The following is a 26,844-nucleotide window of genomic DNA, read 5'->3' on the forward strand; positions in this document are numbered from 1 at the left end:
CTCCCCGAGCCCTCGGTGTGGGCGCTGGCACCGGCTCCGTGACCATCCACACGACCCTGGAGGCTCCGGACACGCGTCCGGGTACATGGGGAGAGGCCAGGCCAGAGGGTTCTGCTCAAGTTTGGAAAAGCGGCTGCTGCTGTTGATATACAGCCTGTCAGCTTGCAGATACTCCTTAAAAAAAACCAAACAACTTCTGTCAGTTATCAGTAATCGTGCTCAGCAGCCACGTAAAAAGCAAACGGGTATTTTTACAGCGTTGTTTCTGCTGTTGCTACTGTTGGTGCAGCCAAGAGCGCAGGTAGGAAATCCTGCCTGAGTAATTCTGCTTGATACTTACTAGCTTTATCAGCAAGTGAAAGTTTACCACGCTTAGTTTTATTGTAGCCTTTTGAAACCAGCAGTGAAATTGTCAAGTATATCTTTTATGTAAAGTAGGACTTTTGGAAAACTTGTAAGAAAGTAATATAACAGAGAACCCCTGGCAGGAGTTGTTAGGGTCAGGTTTTAATGGTAGAAGAGAGTAGTTTCCTTTCTGCTGGGATTTCCAGTTTTCTCTTCTTTGGGAAAGGATATAGATAATTTGATAATTTAAGAACACTTAAGCATTAGCTTTACTCTGTAGCAATCCAAAATGCAGCAGAATACCCTGTTGGGAATTCCACACTCACTCGAGAAAGTGGCTGTGTCTGAATTCCTTAGTGCAAGCAGTTCCTGAGGTTCAGCAGTCACTTCCTGCTGTCTTTGTTTTGCTCCCGAGTAGCAGAATAACTGTGTAAACTGTTAAATCACACACACACACGCCTCAAATCAGTGCTGACAGGTGAACAAGGCTTCTGGAAACTGGAAGGAGATTCATTTTCATGTAGAAATAGGTGTGTTTTTACCAGACTGGTTTAAGTAGCTTGGTAAAATGCTGCCTTCACTTCCAGTTCCTTTACAAGAAGAGCCACTAACACACCCATTTCATTTCGAGGGTGAAATTAGTCCACTGGGGTTCTTCCTGTTGGCACAAACAGCTGAGCTTTGTGGGCTGCAGAAATATTTTGAGGATGGTCTGTATTTCACGTCCTCCTCTGCATGAAGAATCTATTTGTTTTGGTTTCATTTCCTGCTCTAGGGAGTGGGGAAAAAGCTTGTCACAGGATTTACCATGGCGCCGATATGTGGTCACATCTGGTCTGCAAAGTCGAGATGTTGAGAGTTCCGTGGAAAACCTTGATGTCATCGTTTCTGTAGCTGGCACTAACCCATGAGCTGTGCTATTTGAGCTTTCCTTTTACACTGATGAGAAGTCAGTTTAGGGGTGGCAGGGCTTTCACTTTTTAATATTTATAGAGTCCTGTCCAACACAGTCCAGGGTTGATCTGCCCTTTCAGTTTCTCTGTTCACAGTGCAGGGCTTTGAGCACAGACTTCAAATGTTTTATGAGCAATGTTTAAATGGAAAACCAGTTTTCTAGATAAACTGAACCTCTGAATCCTTCGTAGCTTTAGCTGCTGTCATGTCATGTAGCCAGCTTTGGCTGGCAGCATTAATGCAGCAATTCTACTGAGAGCAGAGGGTGAAAGATGAAGTTCTCCCAAGTCACCTTTCAGATATCTTGTTGTGCTATCCAGCTCCTGAGCTGTGAGATCAGGGGCTGATTTTTCCATGTGCCATATTTCCAAGCAACCTTCTCACCCATTTCCTATGAAAAATGCTTCTCCCATGCTTCTCCATGGTCAGGGTTGAACTGTGTGGAGTTACTGCTTTTATTTAGGAGTAGGATGAGCTGGGTTGTGTGAGGCTGCTGCTGAATTGTATCATGTCCCAGTCCTGCACATAACTAAAAAATTCTTTAAGTACAGGTTGACACTCTCATTTTTCCCCCCACTTTTATTTCTCTTCCCCATTGTACAGGATAGCAGTGGAAATGGTGTATTTTGTCAAATGCAGAGTTTAAGTTATACTGAACAGTCAAAAAATAATTTTATGGTGCAATCTCCTGAGATCATAGGAAGAATTTAAAAATAAAATAACAAAATACTGCATTAAGATGTGAAGAAAAGCATATATGTGGTAATCCCTCCTTATGTGAGAGTATAAAAAATTGGTTTAAAGTAGGTGTCAGCAGATTCAGCCTTGTTACCTTGTGTTTTATTGTCACCAGTAACATCACAAAACTTGTCCATTTTTTTTTGTTCAGTTTGACTTCAAATATGAGCAAAAATGGTGAGAATGGTTTGGTTTGAAACTGTACATTAAATTGTTTTGTCAACTGAGTTATGTCTATTAGAATTAATTCCCTCTGGCTTGTTGTCCTCAAGCAAAGGTATTGGTTTTTTTGTGGGATCTGCCCAGTGCCTGGGCTGGACTGGCCATGCTGGAAGCTCAGCACCAGCTTTGCTGCTCAAAATAATTTTTTAAAGGTGACCATTATTAGCTTGGGTTCAGCTGTGTGTACAGTAAGACTTTATAAAGCTTCCAAGCTAAAATGCAGCTCTGTGCCACAGAATTGCCATGAGAGCTTTAGTCAGCTAAAACCCTGTGTTTCAGTACTGTTGTCTTCTGAGGACTTTGCTCTCGTTTTACTGGTGTAATTATGTCATGGTTAATTGGCAGGTTATTTTGAGCTAATCATTTCAGGTTACTACTCTCCAGGATAGCACTGTTAATGGTCCCTCAAATCTGATAATCAGGTAACAAACCAAGAGATTGAAGCAGGAGTTTCCTCCTGAGCAGCAGCGATCCCTTGACTCAGACACCTGCGAGATCATCTGTTCTTAGAGGCCAGATGTACTTGGCTTGTGTGGCTGAACTTGGAATACAAAGTTCAGGGCAGTGAGACTCAAGTCTTGCTTGTAAAGAAATGTCTTTTGTAAGTATATTCCAAATTTATATGAAAAAGGTGGATGCTCCTGAAATACTGCATTTCTCTTTTGGAACAAGTTCCATTTTTAGCAATTAAACAGGAGTTTGTTTCAAAATTATATCTGATTGTGAAAATATAGCCAGATTTTTAATAGCAGTGTGTCACTGGATCACGAGTTCTCTGAAATAGCTAGTTAAAGTTCTATTTATGAGCTTAGTTCTGTTTTATAGGCTCAGCTGAATAAGAATACCTTGTATGTTTGTTAGTTCAAAGTTGTGAAATGCTGTGTGAGCTACTTTTTGAACATGTTCAACACAACTTTTTATATTAAAAATTTTATTAAGGTCAAAGTTAATAAAGCTGCCAGTGGTTCTCTTCAATAAAAAAAAATCCCAACCCTTTTCTAATTCTCTCCACTGTTTTCACCAATACTTAGACAAACTATATTAAACTGATATTTTGTGCAGGAGGACAGTTTATGAAAGGAAAAATCAAATGGAAAAATATTCCTGTTCTTAGGACAATTTCTTAAATAAAGAAAATATGTAAACCCTGAAGGAATTTGAGTGGATGCAGTGAGAGAGGGATGCAGCAGTGATGAGTAATTGAAGGTGTGGCTTTTGGAACCAAACCATGCTTAAACTGAGGAGCTTTTTGGTGAACACCTTCCTTACAGTCCCAGCTATCCAGGGATGGATCCTGCTGATTCACTGGTGTATATGATGGGCTGTCTCCACCTAAGCATGACTCCAGCTGACTTTTATAGGAAGGCAGTGCAAATACCTTCAAATTTGCCAAACACTGCAGATTTCTAGCCAGGCTGCTTCCTTTTACCATGAATTCAATACTTTGGGAGATGGATTCTTTTGATTTTGTTTTAATAGTGTTACAGAGTTTGTTGCTATGGTTTCTATGAAATTCCTTGCTTTAAGGAAATATGATAAAATAAATTTCCTTTTTTGTTACTCTTCAGGCCTTTGCACAATTTGATGCTGAAGGAGATGGCACTGTAGATGTGGAGAATATGCTGGAGACTCTCAAGAATTCTAGTGGAGCAAATCTTCAGGGGGAGCTGAGCCATGTAATCAGGCAACTGCAAGCTTGTTCACTGGTGCCAGGTATGACAGCAGAGGGTTGGAAGAAAGGGTTTCCCAAGCTCTGCCCCATAGAAGATGCTGCTTCAATAAATTGCTTTAACATCATTGCTTGTCCTAATCTTATCAAAACCATCCTTCAGAAGGCTCTTGGTTCTTTAATGTCAAGCAAGTGGAGTTGCTGTAAATTAAACATTTCCCAGAATTACATGCAGAACTTCCTTTCACAAATAACCACTGCTTCCTTCTCTGTGTGACCAGGGAGTGTCTTACCCCTGTTTGGTTTGTCTCACAGACAGAAAAGTGTACCTTGCAGAATTTTGGTGAGTGCCCAGCTAATGCAGTCTTGTGCTTGATAACTGGAGGAATAAATCCTCCATGGAGTCTATTCCAGGGGATGAGTCACATATTTTATTAGTATTATTATTATATTGTTATTCAGCATTTGAAATCCTGATAAAACATTATTCGGTTTTTATGGTTTATAGTTCAGAAAGCGTCAGTTTGCAGAATTTGATTTCTGGGATAAGTGTCAGTTACTGGCTTTCCTTCCAAGTGTTTGATGATAAGTGGTTAAGGGGATTTGCCTTAAAGGATCAGACAAGAAGCACTAGAATTGGCTACAGAGAAGTCAGAGGAGAGGACTTAGAGAGTAATGTTTGCATGTAAATGCACTGGGATGCAGAGTGGCTGTGTGCAGGAGCTGACATTTCTGACCAAGTTGGTGGAAAGCCTTAGGCATCTCTTTGGGAATAATCCACAATGCCAAAGGGAAAACTCAGTATAACTCAGGGTGAGTGATGCAAGCACCTCAGCTTGTTAACCAAGCAACTGCTTCACTTAGATTTTGAAGGTAAGGGTTTGGGGTAGCAAAATAAACATAAGATTTTTTGGTAATTATTGGAACTCCTTCAGGCATTTCAAGTCACTGGCAAAAATATTTTCCTGCACTTTTCCCTGCTGTAGGGAATGTACAATGACTTGAGCTACATTCTCTAAGTTTCATATCCCTCTTACACTGTGGTGCCTAAGGAAATAATGTCTCTTTCTAGGGTTTATTGATATATTTTCTGAATCGAAAGAGCGCCTGGGCCTTCACGCCTCAATGATCCTGAGGTTCTTGCACCGGAACCGCATTTCCAGTACTGCCATCCCTTACCCAGTGCTGGAGTACTTCAACAACATCTGCACCATGCGCTCGTCTGTGCTGAAGGACTCTTTGGATCGACTGCTCCTAAAAGAGAGAGGTATGCAATGTCTTCCCTCCTCTTTCAGGATGGACCATGGCTTTGAAAAGGAGACTACAGATAAAGTGAAAAGTTTTCTTTACTGTGTCAGCCCTAAGATGCCTCACATTTTATGAAGTTTTTCTGCATGCTTCTGTGGATTTTTGTTGGTTTTTTGAAGCACAGAAATTAATTTCTGAGAAATTAATTTCACAGAAATTAATTTCAGAATTCAGAAACGTTTCTGAGTAACGCTCTGGAATGTTCTTATCTTTCTCCTGGCCTGTTTCAGAATCGATGGTTACTCATTTGTGATATTCTGTGTTTGGTCAAGTATCTCTACTAGTTGCTAGAAACTTAGTTTCCATGTGAGAGCGGATGTTTCCTGAAGTTGACTGCTCAGTATTAAAAGATACTTGATCATTTTGGACTGGAGGTGATGAATCTTTTACTGTATCTGATGGGACTGGCCTGGTCCCTGCAGGGAGGGCTCCTTTTCTTTACAGCTTGACTGGATATTTTCAGATTTCTGCACTTCTTTTGAAATAGATCAAGTTACATGGGAAAGAGAGGGCTTTGTTCTTTCACTAAAATACAGGAATTGAAGTTTTCTCCATCATAATTTATTTTCCCTTTCATCTGTCTGTATTTGGGCACAAAAATAATAAAGCACTGGTGAGGCCAGTAATGAAAGAGGTAGATAAAGGCTATTGAGTTCCAGGGAATGGAGGTGTTTTCATACTGAGAGTGGTAGATGGAGATTATTGTAATTTCATCTGAAATGAAACTTTGCTGTCTCCTAGTTTCTTTCAGAAGCAGTCCTTCAGGGGCTGTGTTTTGTGCCATCAAGTTAATTTGTGTGAGACAGTTCTTACAAAGGTATAACAATACTCAAAACAGGCCGAAGAAAAATATTCTGAGTGATTTCTTTGCAGAATACCCCAGTGATCTGAATGGCAACCAGGAGTCAGACAAGCTGAAGTCTGTCACAAAGTGCTACACACACATCGAAACCTCCTCCAATTCCGCCGATATCGACAAGATGACAAACGGAGAAACTTCCTCCTTCTGGCAGTCGGACGGGAGTGCTCGATCCCACTGGATACGGTGAGCTGAGGGCTGGGGCTTAGCCTGACAGCCAGTGGGGTGTTGTGATGGATTGATCCTGGCTGCGTGCTCCATAACTCCCCTCCTCAGCTGGGCAGGGGAGAGAAAATGTAACCAAAGGCTCTTGGGTCAAGGGCAGGGAGAGCTCTCTCAGCAGCAGCCATCACAGACAAAATAGACTCGATTCAGGGAATTTAGTTAAATTTATTAAATAGGGGTGGGGTTAGGAGAAGCAAAACTAAATCTCTCCCCCTTCTACCCACACTTAGAGAAAAACAGAAGAGAATTTATCTCCTCCCCTCCAGAGGCGCGGGGGGATGGGGAATGTGGGCTGCAGTCAGTTCATCACATGCTGGCTCTGCCACTCCTTCCTCCTCAGGAGCAGGACTCCTCACATGCTTCCCCTGCACCAGCCTGGGGTCCCTCCCATGGGAGACAGTCCCCCTCAAAGTGCTCCAGTGTGGGTCCTTCCCATGGGGTGCAGTTACAGAATCACAGAATACTGAGTTGGAATCCCCCAAGGATTGTCCAGTGCTGATCTGAAGTGAATGGCCCCTGTGGGGATCAGTCCTTCAGGAAAAGGCTGCTCCAGCACGGGCTCCCCATGGGATCACAAATCCTGCCAGCAAACCTCCTCCAGGGCATGCTGCTCTCCTCATGGGGACACAGCTCCAGCCTCCAGCAACTTCTCACACCCTGTAGCCCCCTACTGCTAAAACCTCATCTCAAAACCCAATACAAGTGTAGCTGGAAACAGCTGGAATTAATGAGTGACACATGAATACAGAAAAAAAGCAGAAGTCATTAATCTCTACATAGAAGTTAAAACCCTTGACTACCTAATAAAAGGTCACTTGTAAAATGCCTGTATGTGTTGTGGTGACACCCAGCCTTGTTGTACTGAGAAGCTGTCCAAGCTGTAATACAGATACTGTGGTTGGTACCTGAATAACACTTTGCCAGTGTCCAGAAGTTCCATGAAACAGAAATGCTCAATGAAGCAGCTCAGTGTTTTTGTTTGTGGTGGTGAATCTAAGATTGTGTCCTTCAAAGGAAAAAAAAAACAACCCAAACCTCATTTTGGTCTTTATTGATGTTGCATTTTTATTCCTGAGGGATGAATTCTGAGTTGAAAATATAAATAGAAAATTCTACAGGCTCTCAGAGGCAACTGTTTTCTAAATCAAAATTTTTGATTCATTCACCATGTTATGGTGTTAAGAACACCTCTGAAGCATTAGGTAAATTTCAGAGGATTTATTTGTGATTGTGAAGAAGGAAAATGAGTGAATAATAGTATAGTATCTATTATATATACATATATATATAATACTATGATAAAAGCACAATGTTTGACTTACCTTCTCTTTGCAAGAACTATTTTCTCTTCTTTGCTTTTCAGTTTAAAGATGAAACCAGATGTGGTTTTGAGACACCTGTCCATTGCAGTGGCAGCTAATGACCAGAGTTACATGCCACAGCAAGTCACAGTGGCAGTGGGAAGGAATGCCAGCAGTCTCCAGGAGGTCCGAGACGTTCACATTCCAAGCAATATCACTGGCTACGTAACACTGTTGGAAAACGCTAACATTAGTCAGATGTGTGAGTCAATAAAGATACCATTGGGATACTGGTTTGGTGCTTTTTGGAAGGTGAAATGTTGGGGAGATCATGGAGAGATGTATTGAAGTGTCAGTCAAGAGGGGTGATGCTTTGGGCCTTGTCCTTGGGTCAGAGAAATTTCTAGCCTGTAAAAGAGTCTTCTGAGCCTTTCTCGTGTGCTCTGTTATGTGGGCTAAGGGTTGAAGAGAAAAATCACTAAAGATGCAGCTTTAGCTTTTCAATGTGAAGACATGGGGCAGTTTTAAAATATCCTTGCTCACAGAGTGAAAGCATATGTTGGCTGATAGTATCTAGCAAAAAATCTGTTTTTTTTCTTTCATACTGAAACTCTGAAGTTGGTCCAATGTAAGGCAGGTTTTATGCTTTTAAATAGTGATATTTTTGATTCTGGTAGCTCTGTGGGTGCTATATTGGAATCAATCAAGAAAAGCTGCTCCTTCCTAAGATGGTTTCTGCAGCTTCAGGAATTATGTTCCTTCAGTTCCAAAAGATGCTTTTCCCTGAGAGGAGCTTTCACTGCCACAGAAGTGGGCAGCAAGGATGTTGTTCCTCAAAAGTAATCAGGACAATGCCATCTGTGCAAGATGGTCAAGAACTCGTGTGAAAATATTTTTGTAATTTTAAACTTGGCCTTTAGGTTTTGCTCCTTTTCCCTATTATCTCCACAACCACTTGCTTCCAAGACAAGCATGTATGTAGGTAGGACAATACTGGTGAAATAACCTACAGTCTATTTTCCATATTTTATTACAATTTTTCCTAGTTTCTAGCCATAGCATTTGTAAAGATCCACAGTCTGTTTATTCAGAGGCTAAATTTTCCAGATCAGAGGGTGCACAGTGTTTGTGGTTGTCCATATCAGGCAGTGCTGTTCCATATCCACCATTACTTTTCTAAGAGGTCCTACCCTAATTTAATCTTTGGAATATCTGGATTCTTCTAGCTCTAATCTAGCAGAAGAAATGGGGAAAAAGGAAAAAAAAAAATTCCATTTTGTGTTTTGGCAGATGTACAGATAAACATCAAGCGTTGCCTTAGTGATGGATGTGACACCAGAATCCACGGGCTGCGGGCTGTGGGGTACCAGAGAGTGAAGAAGGTGGGAGTGTCCGTGTGCGACGCCTCGGCCATCTGGTACTGGTCCCTGCTGACCTCTCTGGTGACAGCTTCCATGGAAACAAACCCAGCATTCGTTCACACCATTTTACAGAATACTCAGTAAGTAATTCTGTAAATAAAAAAACCAAACTTACGTGGGGTGTGATTTTATCTACTTGTTAATTTTTTTTAAAAAAAAAAATAGTTCTGGTTTTTGTAAGCAATCTGTCATGTGTAACTGGTTTCCACTCCCTCCATGAAGGTGTTTAAACCATCTTTTTCTGTCTCATTGTTCAGATTTTTGATGTTTTTCTTCTATCCCTTCACACCTACTTGAACAAGTGTAATTCTCCTGGCTGTTTCATCTAATCTAGTTGTTAAACCATGACTGAATGGACACTGGAAAATAGATTTTTCACAGATCCATTTACTTGTAATGACTTTGAACAGCCTAAAATTAATTCATTTTTCTTGTCCAGTATTAATAATCAATAAAATTAACATCTTTCCCTTAGGACTGAAGCTTAATTTAGCTTAATTTTCAGCAGATTTCTGCTTTTGTAATGACTTTTCATGCATTTTATGGGACTATAGTTGAGTATATGCACTGTCTCCATGTAAATGTTTGTTTCTGGTGATTGTCCATTTTCTATGTAACATTTCCTTGTTTGATTGCCAAACACTTGATGACTTGAAGGACTGGAATCCTAATAAAACCTCTCCACGCCCACATCAGCTTTTGTAGAGCTCAGTTAGCACGATGTCACCACACTGAAGAGCAGGGCTGTCATTAGGTTAATGAATCCTGTAGGCTAAAGTCCACTAAGCCTTTTAATTTATGTCATCTGTGAAATCTCTTTAAATTTAGATAACTTCATATGTGCTCACACCTTAGACAGGCCCAAAGTTGCAGGCTTGGCTGAAACTGAGGGCCTTCAGCTTTGCTGAAGTTGAGATATTTCTTTAGAAATATAACATGAGCACTGAGCTAATAAAACACTAAAAAATAATAATGGAGAAATCCTGACTAAAATCATGCTTCCAGGAAATGGATTCAGTGTTTAGAATTATAAAGCAAAAATGCCAGACTTTAGAACTGGATGGAATAACTGTAATACTGAGTGGGAAAACTTCAGTATTGGCTAGAATAACTTTGGTGAAACTGCTTAAGAATTCCTAACTTCAAGGGTTTTCATATTATCTTTGGTAAATCAGAAAAATCTGATTTGAGCTAACAAGTGTCTCTCTTAGTTTCTCTAATTCTTCGGAGGGAATTTCAAAGCAATATTCCCTTTATTCACAAGCTCTTGCTCAATTCTAGACCAATTTAAAATGAAGCAGTGCTTGGACACTAAGCTATTTCTAGTGCTGTCACAAATTTAATTTAAAATTCCTTGATATGTTTGTCTCATTAAATCTGAGATTGAGGCTAGATTCAAGATTACCCAGCAGTCATTGAACTTTCCCTGCCTAGAATGCAATACTGTTGTTCCCATTTGGAGACATTCTCTGTGTAAATAGATTTTGTGCATTCAGAAGCAAATTGCAAAAACCTGCCCACACAAAGCATGAAGATTCAAGCGTTTAATTCACATTAGGAGGCTCTTTTCTCCAATTCTGCCTGGTTTCCTGACATTTTGTTTCTCTTTTTTCCTAGGAAAGCACTGCAGCACATGCCACCTCTATCCCTAACACCAGGCTCCACAGATTTTTCAAGCTTCTTATCACCAAATGTTTTGGAAGAAGTAGATAGCTTCCTTATCAGAATAACAAGGTGAGCTTGTGTGGTTGATGCATGCAGTGGGAAGTTGTTTAGAAGAGTCTGTAAATCAAATTTTTACATCTTTACTCACATGTTCTTTTTTAAGTAGCTTGAAAAATACAAACACATCAAGAAACAGGCACCTGAAAGATTCTGTGGCAGCTTGTCTTTAATGAAAAACAAAATATCCCAAATGTTTTTTCACACTGTTGTTTTCCTTCACAGTTGTTGTACTACTCCAGAGGTGGAGCTGACACTCCTGGCCTTTGCCTTAGCCCGGGGGAGTGTTGCCAAAGTGCTGAGTTCCCTTTGTGCCATCTCTGACCATCTGGACACTCCATACAAAGCTTTCTCACTTATCTCTTCCATGGCAGCAGTCAGGCAGAACCTGCTCTATAAATACGGTAATGCAACAATCCTGGATCCTTTCCTGTACAGGCTTAAGAAAAGCTACAGCTTTGAATTGTTCCACTTGTTGGGTTTTAAAATTAGCCAAATCTTCTTTATTAAAAACTGTCTAAACTGAAATCACAACCTAGCAGCTAAACTGCCCGAAAAGTTGGTGATTAATCAGCTTTTTGTGATCAAAGAGTTAAACCAAGTAGGATCTTCTCAAGAGAGAACACATGAACTTTGTAGATCATGACCCCTGTATCAGGATGGTGATGATGGTGTTTGTGTTGCTTAAAAGGCAAATGACAGGAAGTATTTTTCTTCTTCCAGTAAGACATTTGTGTGAGTGAGCCCCAGTGAGTGCCCTCTCCTGCAGGCACATGCAAATTTAAGATGCATTTTAAATGTAATGTCATTAGCATCTCTTTGTGGTTCTTTTTTTTTTCACTTTTATAAGGTGAGTTAAAATTAAGTGTTTATAATCTGAGTGTGTCATGAGTGTAGAGCTTTCATGGTCTGGCATCAGGTGGTGATTTTGCTCTATTTCCTGTACTTGTTTGATAAATCTGTATATTTTCAGGTATCAACTTCTGAGATTCTCATTAGTCTCTCATGAAGAATTTTACCCTTTATTTGACTTTTAGTACATTTTTTCAGTACTTCTTGTCTTATGCCAAGGATCACGTGGATTATTTCATAATTATCGGTGTTCACTTCTGAAAATTTAAAAAATTGGTTCATTTTCCCCAGAGTAGCTAATGCCTTTTGTAAGACAAGTGGTATTTCATGGATTGTGAATTCCAAAGTGTGGCAACTGTTGAAGGAACATTAATTGTCATGAATTTCCTTGTCCTTCTGTCTATCTAAAACTATCTACTTTAAATTAATGTATCTCTCATATTCCAGTTTCCCTCTCCTTTTTTGGGTCTGACAGTGGTAACAATTTCATAGTATTGTAATTTTTTCCATTTTTTTTGTTCTGAATGAAGAACTTTGGAAAATATATTTTACCATTTTAAATGAATTTGGTAAACCTGTTGATTTTTTTGACTTAGGAAAGCCTTTACGACTCACTCTGCAAGCCTGTGATGTAAAGGGAAAAGAAGATAAATCAGGGCCTGAAAACCTCCTTGTAGAGCCATGGACTGGGGATGGTAAGAACTTGGATTTAAAATCCATAATATTATAATTATAAAATCATTTAAGTCAGATGAGTCCACCAAACATAATGATTGTTAACACATGGTGGTGTTCCATATTTACTTACATATATTTGATTCTTGAGAGTTTTATGTTATGGAAGATTTGTAATTAAAAGGTGAACTAACAAACAAAAACCCAAACCAAAACAATTTATAACTTCGATTTTGCAGCACTGTGGATTTCTCATAAACCAGTTTATTGTCAAAACAAGCCAACCAAACAAAAAGATTGGATTTTGGAGAGCGTTATTAATATACTATGTGATATGTGTATGTAATATACTATGTCAGCAGTGAGCTGACACAGGGAATATTCTACTAGAGCACACTTTGTGGGTTGAAGTCATGAATCACTGTTAGTTTCCCAAATATTGGTGGGGAGAGAGTTTGTTGAAACCATTTAAATTCTCGCTGCACGTGCCTATTAATGCCCCCTTAAAGCCTCTCTTTGTTAATGCAATGCTTTTATGTACTATATACAACCTAAACAAAGAGATTTGTGTTTCTTGACCTCCTTTTTAAGTGAAATGCCACCTAATCTTTTTTTTTTTAAATAGTTTATTGTCTTGTGCAGTGCTACTGGTAAATGAAAACCATTGTGACAGAAAACCAGGCACATTCTAAATGCTTATTTTACACCTCTGTTTGTTCATGTGTATTATTTGAATTTATTCTTTACTTATTTTGTGGCTTGTCTACTGTTGTTTTGTGTCTCACAGTTTGGGGGGACTAATCACTGAGTTCAGTGAATAGAGCCACAAGCCAAAGTAATATTTGGGAATTACTAATAAACTTTAATAAGAAAATATTCTTGAAACTGCTGCAGATATTGTAGTGCCCAGAGAGATACTGCCTGGAGAGTTCTTTGTAAAATACAATGTTCTAAGTAGAAGATTTTATTTGGAAACATTTGCTAATGAGCATTTCACTGGAAGAGCATTGTGGTTTTGTTTCCCCCCTTCTGCCCACAGTCCCAGGATTCTCTTTCCAACACCTTGCACTCATTCAAACTCATTCTGTTCCCACTGCTGCTTTAGGTTTTCTTACTGAAACTGGGAAAACCAGAGCAAGTATCATTCTTTCTACTGGAACTGAATCTTCATTTCAAGTGACACAGATTAGAATAAAGGTATGTAGTTGCTGTGAGCTTTTGAAGTAGAAGACTTACTTTTTTCCTCTAGTGGTGGAATTGAATTTGGATATTTTTTATATGAACAGAAATTTAAATTGATTATGAAATTCTGTTATTTTAGAGTTTTTCTTCAGGGTTAGTCAGGGATCTTCAGGAAAAGGAGGTCTTAAATTGTTCCAGGGAGCCACAAGCATGTAGTAAAGACATTTTATATTGATTTTATCTATATCTTGCCATATATATCTCAAGCCAGAGACTCTTTGGTTTATGGTTTCTCTTTGAAGTGTATAGATTTATATGCAAGGTCTTTTATCTTATATTTAAAATGACTTTTTGACTCTCTGAATAGCAGGTATCAAGATACAAAGCATGTGAGTTCAGATTAGATGAAGGTATTTCAAAATCTGTTTGGAGACACCAATGTAATTTGAACATTTGATGTGACTTACCTGGTTTCAAAGAAACGTCTTGTGATTAAATCTTATGGCTAGGGCAAAACAGCTGAATTGACTTATTTACTTAAGACAAAGCAACATTATTATTTAATTCTCAGAGCAACAATGTATATTTCTGTGTCAAATTGATTTAAACTTGAATGGACTTCTGGCAAGTAAATTCTAACTGGAGCTGGAGAGGCAGCTGAGTTGTTTTGCATTGTAGTGATATTAATAGGGAAACATGATCTTAGTTTTGTTTACATTTTTAAATGTAAAAAGAAAACAAAAGTACAGTGGTAATTAATATGTGGAACTAGTTAAAGTTAGGGTGCTGACAAGGTGATAAATACAGTAAATAATAACCCTGTACATGATCACAATTCAGTGGCTTACAGAAGCTTTCATAACATTTCTTTAAATATGTTTGATTTTCCTGTGCAATTCCAGAGACCAGGAGTGTCAGGATTTGGTTGTTTTCCATAAGTTGGGTTTTTTTTCCTTACTGCATGGCTGTGGCTTTGTCCCTCCAGGTCCGGCGAGGTGCCATTGGAGCACAGTGTGGGCTGGTGTTTGCCTACAACGGTGCCTCAGAAAAGTTCCATGCTGAGGAACACTTCAAAAGGTTTGAGAGCTACGACAAATGGAAGCTGAGGGAATTCAAGCAGTTTTTAAAAACCAGGTAGAAATGGATTTTTGCAATGCATTGCATGGGAAATAAGTGTTATATTTGATCGTTTTGCAGGGAATTATTCGAATTACTGAGAATTCCTGAGAATTCTTCCAAGTGACTTAAAAAATGGTGCATCATTTAATTGTTATTCATTTGATTTTAATGAGCCTCAGTTTGATGTGTTGAATGAAATATTTATATAACTGCTGTTTTCAGCCACTTGGTTTAAAGGCCTTTTACAAAAGGGATATAGCAAAACAAACCTCTGTTTTGGATGCAGATCAATGATATGATTTTTTTAATTCTTTTTATAATAAATATAATTTATTATATTTTTTATTGATGAATAGTTTTAATTAAGTTTTATTAAATCAGTTTTCAGAACTGTTGCTTAGGAGTAAGGGGATGTTAAAGGGCCATGAGAAGAAAAGATTTTCTTGATTTTTTTTATTACCTTGTATGTGATAGAGTTTTGGGTTTGTGAAACTTTCTATTGTCTTCCTTCATCTTTATAGCCCTAACATGCTGTAAGCATTTTGGTAGAGTATCAACAGCTTTGCAATGTCTCTAAACTTCTTCTTTATAAAGAATAAAATAAAAATTCTTTTATACACAGGAGCAATTGTTCATGTGATGATCTGGGAGATGATGATCCTATTGGCTGGTTTGAAGTAGAAGAAGAATGGGATGAAGTTGATGTCAAAATGCAGCAATGCAGAATTTCCCAGGTAGGAACCCACAAAAACCCCTTGGCCCAGTCATAATGAACAGGGGCTCTTTATTGTACCAACTGAAATAAACCTAATTCTATTTTGTGAGGGAGAACTCTGCTGTATAGAGAAAAAAAAAATTAATAGGCCTCTAGTTAAATGAATAATTCAACTTTTGTCCTCTGAATTTTTTCTTTTTCTCTGTATGCACATATGTATATATAGCTGTAGTTAAGTGGTGCTTCATCATCAAATTTAATGCAAGTTATGTGATAATGTGCAGACTACTGGTTTTAATATGATTATTGCTTTATTCTAGTATCTAAACCATTTAACTACTGTGTAGTCATAGCATTTATTCTTTCAGAGCCAGGTTCTTCAGTCCATGTTTCAGTGGGCAAACAATTACAAAGTGTTCCCATCAGTTAGGCTGCTGTCCCTGGGGAATAGAGACTTTGATTTTGAGAATGGCAGAAGATGGTTTTGATTTGTAGTGCTTGGTGCATTTGTAGGGAATGTTGCATTTCACATCATGATTCTGGAATCAGCTGTTGTAGTTCCCCCATCCATCTGCACTGTGGGAATTAAGAGAATTGGTGGCACTGTTGTGTCAGCTGGGATTTTTTCTAACTCTGTTGCTGCTTACTAAGTCACTGCTGCAGAGTAACTGAGTACATGTGGCTGGCAGGACTTGCTGTTCCTTCAGTTATGTGCTCTGCACCTTACTGAGAACAGACTGATCAAAGTATATTTTAAATATTCCATATTGACCCTCTGCTTGCTTTTAAATGCAGCTAATAATTCCTTAACCTGCAAGAATACTGTAGCTGTGGCAGTGAGGAGCAGTGCAGAATGAATGAACTGGGAATGAATTAATTAACTTTGCAGGCACCTATAGAGGTCACAGAACCATCCCTGTGACTTTTTGGAAGAAGGGAGAGATCAAACTTAGTCTGAATCTCAGGCTCAGTACTTTAAACCTCTGGAGGTGATAGACAAGAGACCAAGGCTTCCCCCCTCAATCCTCACCTACATGCACTCATGCCTTTTAAAAGCCCAATTTATACCAACTTTTAAACCCAAATCTTGTGCTGTTTTTATATCCACCTAGTACTTGATGATAAAGTTCTTGTGCACAAGACAAGACTCAGCAGAACGGCTCGGGGTCCAAGGGCTGAGCGTTCTGGGGTATCTGCGGCCCCTGCGAGATGAACCCTGCAGGACCATGAGCTGCCTGCAGTGCAAGAAAACTGAGGATGACACAGTTTGTGGCACAACTCTGCTCCTGAAGACACTTTATTTCATCCAGCAGCTGGCACAGGACCTGGTATTTTTACTTCTTAGGGTTTTTTAAGCTTCTCTTTGCCAGGCTAAAAGGAATAAGGCTGTGTAATCAGTAGCTGTGAATGGGTGGGCAAAGAAAAGTTGGGGTACTTTTACCAAGGGTTAAAAAGCATGCTGTGGAAAAAAAATTATTGCTGAAAAATAGAATTCTATGTAGTTTTGCTGAAGGTTTATTACTTCCAATTAAATTAGATGGAGAGATAGAGGTTATAAAGTCTTCTGGTGGTGGAGAAAAGGGGTGGGTTCCTAGAAATGCAGAAAGAGGGGATGATTCTGTGAATAAGAAGGTTTCAGCATGAACTGTCACATCTAGACACCAGAATACCCATGAAAGAACTTAAACTGGAATTCATATTAGGTGCAAATTTATGGGAAAGTTGGCTGTGCTTTCCTTTAAGCTCAGGGATTTATGTTTCATAAGTGTGTTCTGTATAGAGTTAACTTTTCCATCCTGCATTTTCTTTGCCTTTTTAAGGTTCAGCAGAAGGAGAGTGGATTAAAATACAAGTCATTTTTAGATTTCACAGGCCTTGATTTGCAGCTGTTCTGGAATTTTTACAATAAACTGCACCAAAAGTAAGTTTCTTTAGTGTCTGCTGAAGCACTAATCAGTATGTGTGTGTGTATAAATAAAATTTGCTTTGTTTAGTTACAGCAGTTTGTTCTTCCTAAACTACATCATTTACATAAATAACATTTCCCTACTGCTGCCATATGGACTTTTAACTATAAATTTATGTGGAAGCTCGAGCTGTAGATTAATTGAGCTGGTAGCAACACTTCCTGTGGCTACATGTCTCTACTCAGTCGTTTTTATTTATCTGAAATGGTGACTTTCATAGCAATACTTATTTGTTGCAGAAGAGCTGCTTTTCTAGTTTTTGCTTCTATTTGTTATATATCTTTTTACAGCCCAAGGGAAGAATGTATCTTTGCTCAAACACTGCTGTTGCAGCTTCTCCAGAGCTGCTTCTCGGTACTTACTGGAGATAATAAAACTGCTAAACCTCAAGAAACTCTTCAGAGCAAAACAGCTGGTCACACAGAAGCTGCAGAAGAGCTTTATAGACATTTGTGTGAAGGTAATTTTCATTCAATATATATTGACTATTTTGTCTGTTAAAGTTTGGGAAAAGATATTCATTCCTAGAGGCCAAGTCAGCTCCTGTTCCTTTGTTTCTCCTTCAGGTCAGTGTATGTTACTTAGTTTATCACTAGAAACTTTCTTTGGCCCCAAGAAATGGTTTTGTAGCCTTTCTGACAATGTGGTCTGGAAACAGCTGCAATAGAAAACTCCTTTTGAGCTTGTCACCTGCTTGTACCACCAGGGAATGTGACCCTTTGACTATAGCATTACTGGGTTTATTAATTTGTGATATTGCATATCAGTATAGATGAGCTCATGGGTAGACTGTGAGGTTTACATGAGCACAGGGAAGATTCTGGATCCAGTGAAGAGAGTGGGAATTACACATTAGATTTCATTGGAAGTAGGGTGGCACGCTCTCTATTCAAGTGTAATTTAAAGAGTCTCCTGCAAAGCGAGCTAGAGGGAAAACACTTTATATAGAATCTGTCATCTTGAAAATTTTATTTGCTTTGATGGGTGTCAAGTTATGATCTTCCTAGAATTCATTTACGTGGTGAATGGATATATTCTTTCTTAATATAAATATTTCTTGCTCTAAGTTAAAAAGTTTCCCCTCATTTTCTGTGTGTATAATGGGATTGCAAGGGCTTGAAGTTCTGTAGACTAACATTTAATTCAGTTATGCCTCTAACATATTAGATGGGGTATTAATTAGAACTTGTAATTTTGTTTCCTTTTTGTATGAGCAGTAGTGGATATGGGGGACAGTAACTTCATGCCAATGAAAATGCTGAAAGAGGAAGTTAAGAACACCTTACTCAGTGGAGCAGCAGTTTTTTTCCCAGATAGACAGACCAGGCGACACCAGCTCTTCACCATGATGGTAAACATTGAATGAGAAATTGTTTGTTTAGTGCCTGCTTTCTTTATGCAGAAAAGAGGACAAATCTGAGTTGTTATTCTCAAATAATACATACTTTGTCCCATTCAAAAAAACCTTATTTTTTTTTTCTTTGCCTCTTTTTACCCTTCCCCTTTTCTCTCTGCAGCTTATCCAAAGAAAGAAGAGCTAACCCTGCCTTTCTTACCAAAAATGAATAATAGAACACAGAAATTAGAATTCTTTGTCATAGAGGAGGAAAACAGAATGTATCATAAAAATAAATCTTTTTCCTTTTCTAGAAAAACATCACAGAGCAAGAACATAAGCAATCTGTACATCTTGCCTTCAGATCCTTGTGTACCCACTTCAGGTGAGGGATCCTGAAATTGAAAATATTTGTCTGATACCCCACAATTGTTAATAAGTTTGTATTTAATCCTTTTTAGAAACATTACTCCCCTGGACAATAATTCTCTGAAGTAATCAGCTAATGTTGTTTAGAAAGGACATGCTACTACTCAATATTTTTATTAACTGAATAGCTCTATAAAACACTGGCCAAGGTTGGTGCTGAAATCACAGTATTTTGCTCTTAGGCTTCTCCTAGGCTGTCTTCCAATTTTTTAAGTAATTGTTTGTCAGTGTTGATGGTTGGTATTGATTTAATTAGTCTGGAGTCATCAGAACACAAACTTCCGATTTTCATTGTAATTATACAGTAGAATCTCTACTGACACAAAAATTCTAAATTTCTGGTTTGGAACTGTTTGGAACTCCTTGTTGGTTAGTAAGAATATATTTGTTTTGTAGTGATCAAGATCCAGGTGGACTCTTATTGTTACCAGAAAAAGGAGTTTCTGCAGATTTTGACATAAGTGAAGTATTATCAGTCATGGACACCCTTCTGCTTGTGGCAGCAAGAGAGGTAACTGGTTTTGCTCCTGCTTCTCTCTCATGAGTTTTGTAGGCACTCAAATCACAAGCATCTTCCCTGTCCTTCTGGATACAACTATTCATGGCTGTGCATGTCAGTAGGATTAGCTTTTCCAACCAGTTGAGTGTTTTCCTTTAAGCATTAACATTTAGTTAACTAATAGTAGAGTAGGAAGTGAATAATATTTTTTTAGTATGAAATATGTAAGATGTGGTGTTTTTCCATAGCATTGAGGAGACTCTATGGAGAGACACTGGGATACATTTTGAGAGGATAGGATTGGGCATGTCACTAAGGGAGGTGGAAATGGAGGAGGGTTATTTACATATGCAGAAAAACTGTGCTGAGAACATTGAGTGACTCATATGTAGCTGTTCCTATTTAAAATGGTGATACATCAAAACAAAGCGCATCACTTGCTACATGGTGTTACATGCTGCTTGTCATTTGCATTTCATCTTTTTCTGGGGTGAGTGGGATGGTTGTGTCCATGCCAGTTTACTTTGGTGCATGCTGTGTGTCATGCTGCAGCAGAAGAGGCTCCATTACATTCATGAATGTTCCTTATTTTCCAGTGTGAAATGATGATGCTGGATCTTGCACAGCAAGAGAGTGGCACTGTCTTGTCTTCCTTATTCTGGTCTGTTCAGGGCAGCCTCCTTTCCTGGTGCTATCTGCAGCTTAAAGGCACTGATAATTCAGCCAAGGATCTTGCAGTAGAAATACTTAAAAACTGTAAGTGCTGGGATTGAATACAGAATTAAATATGGTGCAATACAGGATTTTAAAATGTGATTTTGCAAATTGCAGTATAATTAGGGATCACCAAAGGTTGCCTGAGGCATACTCAGAACTGTCATAGCATTTTTAATCTCTCTAGGAAGTAATTAGTAGGCATATTAAGCAACTTGGAATTTTAGCTGTACTTATAATCTTACTTTGGGAGAATCTTCAGAAAACATTTCAGTTTTGGAGGCCAAATACTGAAAAAAACCCCAAACAATAAATAGTTACAGGCTTTCATTTGAACATTTAATTTTCTTAGCATCCCTTATTTTTGTAAATTCCTGGGTGGTGATGTGTGCTTTCTTGGATGTTTGTAATAGCAAGAAGAAGGGAACTTGTTTAAGAAGCTGAGTACATCCAAGGGGTTTTGTAGGGGTTTTTTTAGGGGGATTGTTAGGGGTTTTTTTTAATGCAGCAGCTCAGTGCTGACTTAATTGGGCCAAATACTTAGCAAAGGTGTAATTTTATGTAAAATTACATCATATTTATGTTATTTGTATATAAATAAATTTGCTGTGTTCCTGTCTTACATTTAAAAATGGAGTAAGACTGTAGCTAAAAATTCCTACCCTCACTTGTTACTTCAGCTGCATTTCTTAGCAGTGTATGGAGACTACTGGATACGTGGAAGTTGTTGAAACAATCTTGGAGTGTTTGATGAAATTACTCATCACTCATTTTTTCAGTGATATTGTTGATAAGCATGACTTGTTTCCACAATAGAAATATCACAGAAAACTTCTCTGAAATGCTGGGTGTTGCAGCCTTGGGGCAGCAGATCCTTTCCTGCTGCATTTGTCCTTGTGCACATCACCATGCATCTGATGTTTGATAAAGTGAATTGTGGGAGCAAATCCTTCAGGTAGCTATTAAGGATTTTTTTTTTTTTTTCCTCTTTAGATGTGGGCCAGTTCCTGTCAAATATCAGAACAATTTTGCAGTCACTCTTATCTCAATATAGTGGCAAAACAATAGTAGAAAAAATAAGTAGCTCTGTCTTTGCTATGGCAACTCGTCAGCTGGTAAGTGACACCTGGATTTTATCCTAATAAAAATCCTAAATAGGATTTTATCCTATTCCTGGGTGGCATGGCTGTGAGTCTGGCATGTTCATGACCCCTGTGTTTCCTCCTAGGTCATCTTCCTGTTGGATTTTTGCACTTTAGACATTCCGTACTGTACTCTGCTACAGGGATTCAGCACTTTGATAGAACCACTGAGAAGCCTTTGTAGTGAACCTCATAAGGTAACTAAAGACACAGGCACTATTAAACACAGTGAAACAAAAGCAAAATTGCAAGAAAGATGTGGAAAGCTCAGGTGATTCTGTTGGTGAGCATGGGAAAAGAGCTAGAAAGCTTCTGAAAGTGTGAGGTGTGTAATGAAATGCTGAGTGAAGAATGAGAACTGATATGGGAGACGGGCAGAGGGGTCAGAAAGTGCAACTAGAATGAGCAGCCTGGAAGGTAGATAGGAAGGAGAGGATTCTGAGGGTGAAGAGGAAAACAAATTAAAAATAGTATATACTTAACATTTTTAGCTTGACTGCTTGTGGTGATGCAAATAAAGTCTGTATGTCTGTAGTGTAGATGTTTAAATCTACATTAGTCATCCAGACTCTTTTTGTCATGACTGGAGAATTGTAGTCACTTGTGGGTGAGGCAGTCTCCTCCTGAGTCTCCTCCTGCAGTAGACTGGGTGAGTTCTGCTTTAGAAATGCTTCCTTATTTTGGTTACCAGAGATGTCCTCAGAACTAATTTCAGCGTAAATCAACGCTTTTAAATGCCATTTGTGTGCACATCTGGCAACTTAAAAGTATAGACACAAAAATCTAGTGTGATAATCTGTTTTTTTCTTACCTTTGTATCTAAGAATGCATTTTTGTTGTACAGATGGACATGGAAAGCTGGCAGCAGGAGCAGCCTGTTGTATTGCGAACATGGACAATGGAATCACCTCATAACTATGAAAATAATTGCCATGATGTCTCAGTCTTCCTGTGTCATGGGGCAACTTACTTTGAGGTGGAATTTGATGAAAAATGTGAAACTGAGAGGAGGTAATTTAATCTTGTGCTGTGTTAAATTCCAGCATCTGTTTACAGAGGGGCAATTAATGTTTTAATGTGCACTCCACACATGGCATTTCAATTTCTTCATTGTCCAGAGCAATACACAATGTGTATTTTTGAATGACCTTCAAAAGGTCATTCAGAGAGGTGCTGAAAGCTACCTCTGCTGGCAAATGTACAGACATGCTGTTCACATGAATTTTGCTTCCTTTGGCATTGATCTGTTTGATAATAACGCTGTGACCACCACAGTTTGTGCTTGTGGTATTTATTTTGCCCATTTCTCCTGGCTTGGTTTCTCTTGGTAACACATCGGGCTACTCCTTAGTTAAAGCATTTGCCAGATGTTAGATTTGGCAGCCATGATCAATTCCAAAGTCCTGCAGTCCAGCAGATCTGTGTTTGCTGGGACTTCTGCATTGAAACATGAAATCAATTCCTTAGCAGTCACATGAAGGTGTGGTTCAGGAAGAAGTGACAGGGTGCACTTAGATACAGCACTTGTGAAAATCCAAAAGCAAAACCATTCTCCCACAAAACTTAAAAAGTATATTTGGAAGTAATGAATTGCAATTTTCACAGGTATGATTACCTGGAGTTTACTGATGCCAGAGGGGCAAAAACTCGTTACGATACAAAGGTTGGCACTGAGAAATGGCCTAAGGTGAGCACCTTTAAAATTCTGAACCAAATTATTTATCCATTCTTAGGAAGTCCTTAAGATTCCTGAGGAATCCTATGTAAAAAGATGTGTGCTTTTGTGCATGGGTGTGTTTATTAGGTTTCTTAGGTGGGAGTCAGGAGATGGGGAAGAAAGTCTGAAATGCTTCAAATAAAAGGAGTGAATGAGTAAAGAATCCCTCCTTGCTCCTGTTATCAAAAGAACAATCAGTTAAAGTGCAAAGAAATAATCATGTTTAACTGCCAATAATACATGGGTAAAATTTGCTCTGCCCTTGCAAGTTTTTATATCATAAGATAAGTGTGGCCCTTCCTGAGGCTGTGCTGTGTCCTCAAATGGGGTGCTGCTCTTCTGTTTTGTGGGTCTGACTTTTAAAGCTCAATCATATATAAAATTGCTCATTGAGCTCTTGAATAGAAATTTTACCTGCTTAGAGTACTGTGGGTTTCTCATTGAGATGGTGGGGGAAATTAGATCTGTTATGGCCAGAACATAATACTGAAACCCCAGAGTTGCTGAAGGGAGTTCATTACCCTGAAACGTTTTCCTGTCATGTATATTTGGCAAAATGACTGTTTTGTTGCTCTGTAGAAAGTGACCTTTAAGGCTGGCCCACGGCTGCAGTTTCTCTTTCACTCTGACAGCAGCAATAATGAGTGGGGCTACAAGTTTTCCGTCACTGCTTACGGCCTCCCAGACGTTGCGGTGTCTTGGGGCTTGGATTTACAGCTGCTTGTCTCCCGGCTGATGGGGCGCTTGGCTTCCCGGAGCATGGCCCTCAAATCCCTGCGAGGTGAGTGCCTCCCTGCCCACAGCTTCCAGCCAAGCATTTCATGTTGAGAATCCCACTGGAAAATGAAGTTCATTTTGTGTTTCTCTCACGTGAACATGGAGGATTTGCCGTGTTGCAAGTCCGTGGAATATGTGGACACACGGGAGTAACCATAAATTACATTTTTGAAGTAGTATGTTCTTATTTTTGCCATTTAAACTTGTTCCCTGGTGCTGTCATCCACCCCATATTGGGAGTGTGAATTTGGAGACAACAAACTGAAAAAATGAGGGCTTAGGACACAAATGATTATAAGTTTCACATGAGCATTTGGTATTGAATGAAATTTGAAGTCACAAGTTAAGTTTGGTTAATTCCAGTAATTAAGGAATTAACTTAGGATTTGTACCTTGAAGATAAGCAAAATAAATTTAGAAAAAATATTTAATGTTTAATTTAAAAACAAGAACACTTCTCTCTAGCTTCCTAAATCTGAATCCATCCACCACTTAGGAGAAATTAAATAAGGTTTAAGAATTCTTGCTCCTATCAGGTGGTCCATATATACCTTGGAAAATTAGACAGCTATTTACCTGTGAATTCAGGGAGTTGAAGTGTTTGAGAATATTTTCTTCCTTTCTTAACATAAGCATGCTTGCATATAACAAATTAGGTGTTTAGTAGGAGAGATAGCTTTTAAACTGTTTTAAATCAGAAAATTTCTGTAGTTATAATACAGTGAAAATGTTTAATTTAAAATCCTTTCATATTGTAACATCATCACTATGAGATAAGGTATTGATGAAAGGGTACATCAGTTTTCTTTACCATGTTAGAAAAATAGAGAACATTGTTAAATTACTTGTTCTGTCTATTTACGTTAACTTTTTGTTGTGTGTCAGTTTTTTTCCCCTACTAGATATTTAACATTTATTATTTTCATTAATCTGTAAAAATGAAGAAAATTATTTAGTAACTGAAGGATCTGTTCTGAATTTCTTGCAGAATTAGGTAGTGAAGCAGACTTACCTCCTTTGAAAGTAACATCGGTTCTTAATTCTCCTCTGTGGAAACCTGTCTTCAGGCATCAGATGTGTCCTGAGGCACTCCCAGGAGCCAAGCAAAACAGTGCCAAGCACCAAGACAAAAACGAGGTACTCACCCCCTGCTTGTGTTCCCTTGGCATGAAATCCCTGTGGATTTGGAGTTGGAATGCCTTTAAGCACATGCTGCTGTGCCAAACCTGTGGTCATTTGTGCTGTTGGATTCAAATATCAAGGAGGAAAGAAACTGTTGTTCTGTGCCCTTTTTTAGTTCCCATTTTCATGGAATCATAAAAATGGTTTGGAGACTCCATCAAAGATCATCTAATTCACTCCCCACCTGGTGCAGGGATGTCTCTTATTGATCAGTTTGCTCAACTGCAGTGGGTAAACTGCAAGTTGCAGCTCCTGTTTTTTTCTCAGGCAGTATTGAAGCTGATGTGTTGTTCCCTTCTCTGCAGGCTCGGAGCTCTCCCCACGACGTCTGCCGTAACTTTCTTATCGACTTTGCAAAATCAGATCCTGCCCAGGACTTCAGTGGGCAAAAATCTGAACTTTTCAAAGGACTTATACAGGCATGTAAAAAACAGACCCCAAAGACACATATAGTTGCTGGTTCTACTGTTGATCAAGCTGTGAACTCAACATTTGCTGCTTTGGTGTATCTCACTCCAGATTTATTTGAGAAGCTTCAAAAATATGGTAACTCTAATATTATTAGATTATCTTGATAATGAAGACTTACAGTTTGTAAAGGGCTCTCTTACAGCTGAGTTTATAACATTTAAAAATTAGTTTAGTGGGGCAATTTAAAAATGTTCTGGAGAAAGGTGTCATTTAGGCAGACTAGGTAAGCTTTCTCTCTAGAGTGGTTTTTTTTATTAACATATATTTTTGTCTTCAGAACACTGGCAAAATATTAAATACCATCAGAAGCTACTAATCCTGTAAAGCTATATCTAAAGAGGGTAGTGATGTCCTCTGGGGCTTTAATTCAGAACAATGTGGTTCCAGTTATTAGAAGTTCTTGGATCATTTTCAACGTTGTACCTTTTCTAAAAAGCCAGCAACAACTTCTGTTATTAACTGTTGGGGTTGGAGGAGGTGTGAATTATCTCCCAAAATACCATTCTGTGGAAATCAAACCTGCCATCCTCAGAATATATATTTATTTTATTTTTTTTTCCCAATAGAAGATAATGTTTTGCTTTTAACTTGCTGACCATTGTATTACAATTTATGTATTTTTCAGTAGGTAAAATGAGCAACTTTTTGACTTACAGCATCCTTCCATTAAGTTTATTGATATGTTTGAAGTATTGGATAATAAGATGTTACTTGGTTTTGAAGGATTTAATTTTAGGTTTTCACTTTTTGTCATAATTTTGACACTAAACATTTTACATTTTCCCAGAATGATTGAGCTATTTTTTGAGCAGTGAAGTTATGAGTAAAAATGACTGACACAAAGACTGACTTAATGACTAATGTGGTTACTGCCTTTAGTCATTTTGTCTCTGTCTGACAATTGAGCTCATTTTCTGAGAGACATGGAAAACTGGACAAATATTAATGAGTGTTAAATTAATTTACTGTTCTGTCAGTATCTTCATCTGCTGGCTGTGCTGGGGCAGGCTGATATCAGCACCCATGTTCACCTGTGCTATGGGAAGTCTGGAGAAAGGATGCTGAAGAGAATACAGGAGAAAAAAAACATAGAAAGGGTGAATAGAAGAGGGAAGACTGAATAAGAATCTTTTTCTCTATAGTCATTGTCAGGGCAGTTTGAATAGAAACAGATCTGTCAGGTTTTTAGTTTTTGCAAATTGGTCTTGAAAGTCCACTCCAGAAATTCATAATGTAAAACAGCAGAGAAAACAAATACATTTATAGAGCTTCAAGTTACAGCTAAGCATTTGTTGATTCTTCT

General features: G+C 38.5%; 1 protein-coding gene across 3 annotated transcripts in view; it reads left to right on the forward strand.

Moving 5' to 3' along the window:
- The window catches only part of ZZEF1 (zinc finger ZZ-type and EF-hand domain containing 1), a 55,048-nt gene that overhangs the window by 633 nt on the left and 27,571 nt on the right, over positions 1-26,844 (forward strand). For 2 of the 3 annotated variants that reach the window (XM_023939502.2, XM_086859002.1), the window contains exons 2-26: positions 3,828-3,972; positions 5,001-5,195; positions 6,110-6,281; positions 7,684-7,883; positions 8,912-9,122; positions 10,660-10,776; positions 10,990-11,168; positions 12,213-12,311; positions 13,397-13,488; positions 14,459-14,607; positions 15,215-15,326; positions 16,420-16,635; positions 17,128-17,228; positions 17,565-17,734; positions 18,492-18,625; positions 18,925-18,995; positions 19,436-19,550; positions 20,135-20,294; positions 21,246-21,367; positions 21,481-21,591; positions 22,239-22,405; positions 23,000-23,081; positions 23,691-23,892; positions 24,877-25,025; positions 25,376-25,616. In XM_023939502.2, coding sequence (XP_023795270.2) covers positions 3,828-3,972; positions 5,001-5,195; positions 6,110-6,281; positions 7,684-7,883; positions 8,912-9,122; positions 10,660-10,776; positions 10,990-11,168; positions 12,213-12,311; positions 13,397-13,488; positions 14,459-14,607; positions 15,215-15,326; positions 16,420-16,635; positions 17,128-17,228; positions 17,565-17,734; positions 18,492-18,625; positions 18,925-18,995; positions 19,436-19,550; positions 20,135-20,294; positions 21,246-21,367; positions 21,481-21,591; positions 22,239-22,405; positions 23,000-23,081; positions 23,691-23,892; positions 24,877-25,025; positions 25,376-25,616 — 3,712 coding nt within the window. The remainder of the gene's footprint in view (positions 1-3,827; positions 3,973-5,000; positions 5,196-6,109; positions 6,282-7,683; positions 7,884-8,911; positions 9,123-10,659; positions 10,777-10,989; positions 11,169-12,212; positions 12,312-13,396; positions 13,489-14,458; positions 14,608-15,214; positions 15,327-16,419; positions 16,636-17,127; positions 17,229-17,564; positions 17,735-18,491; positions 18,626-18,924; positions 18,996-19,435; positions 19,551-20,134; positions 20,295-21,245; positions 21,368-21,480; positions 21,592-22,238; positions 22,406-22,999; positions 23,082-23,690; positions 23,893-24,876; positions 25,026-25,375; positions 25,617-26,844) is intronic. The other variant, XM_086859003.1, reaches the window with a different exon arrangement.

Source organism: Cyanistes caeruleus, chromosome 21 (genome assembly GCF_971803275.1).
Source record: "Cyanistes caeruleus chromosome 21, bCyaCae1.hap1.1, whole genome shotgun sequence".
NCBI classification, from domain to species: Eukaryota; Metazoa; Chordata; class Aves; order Passeriformes; family Paridae; genus Cyanistes; species Cyanistes caeruleus.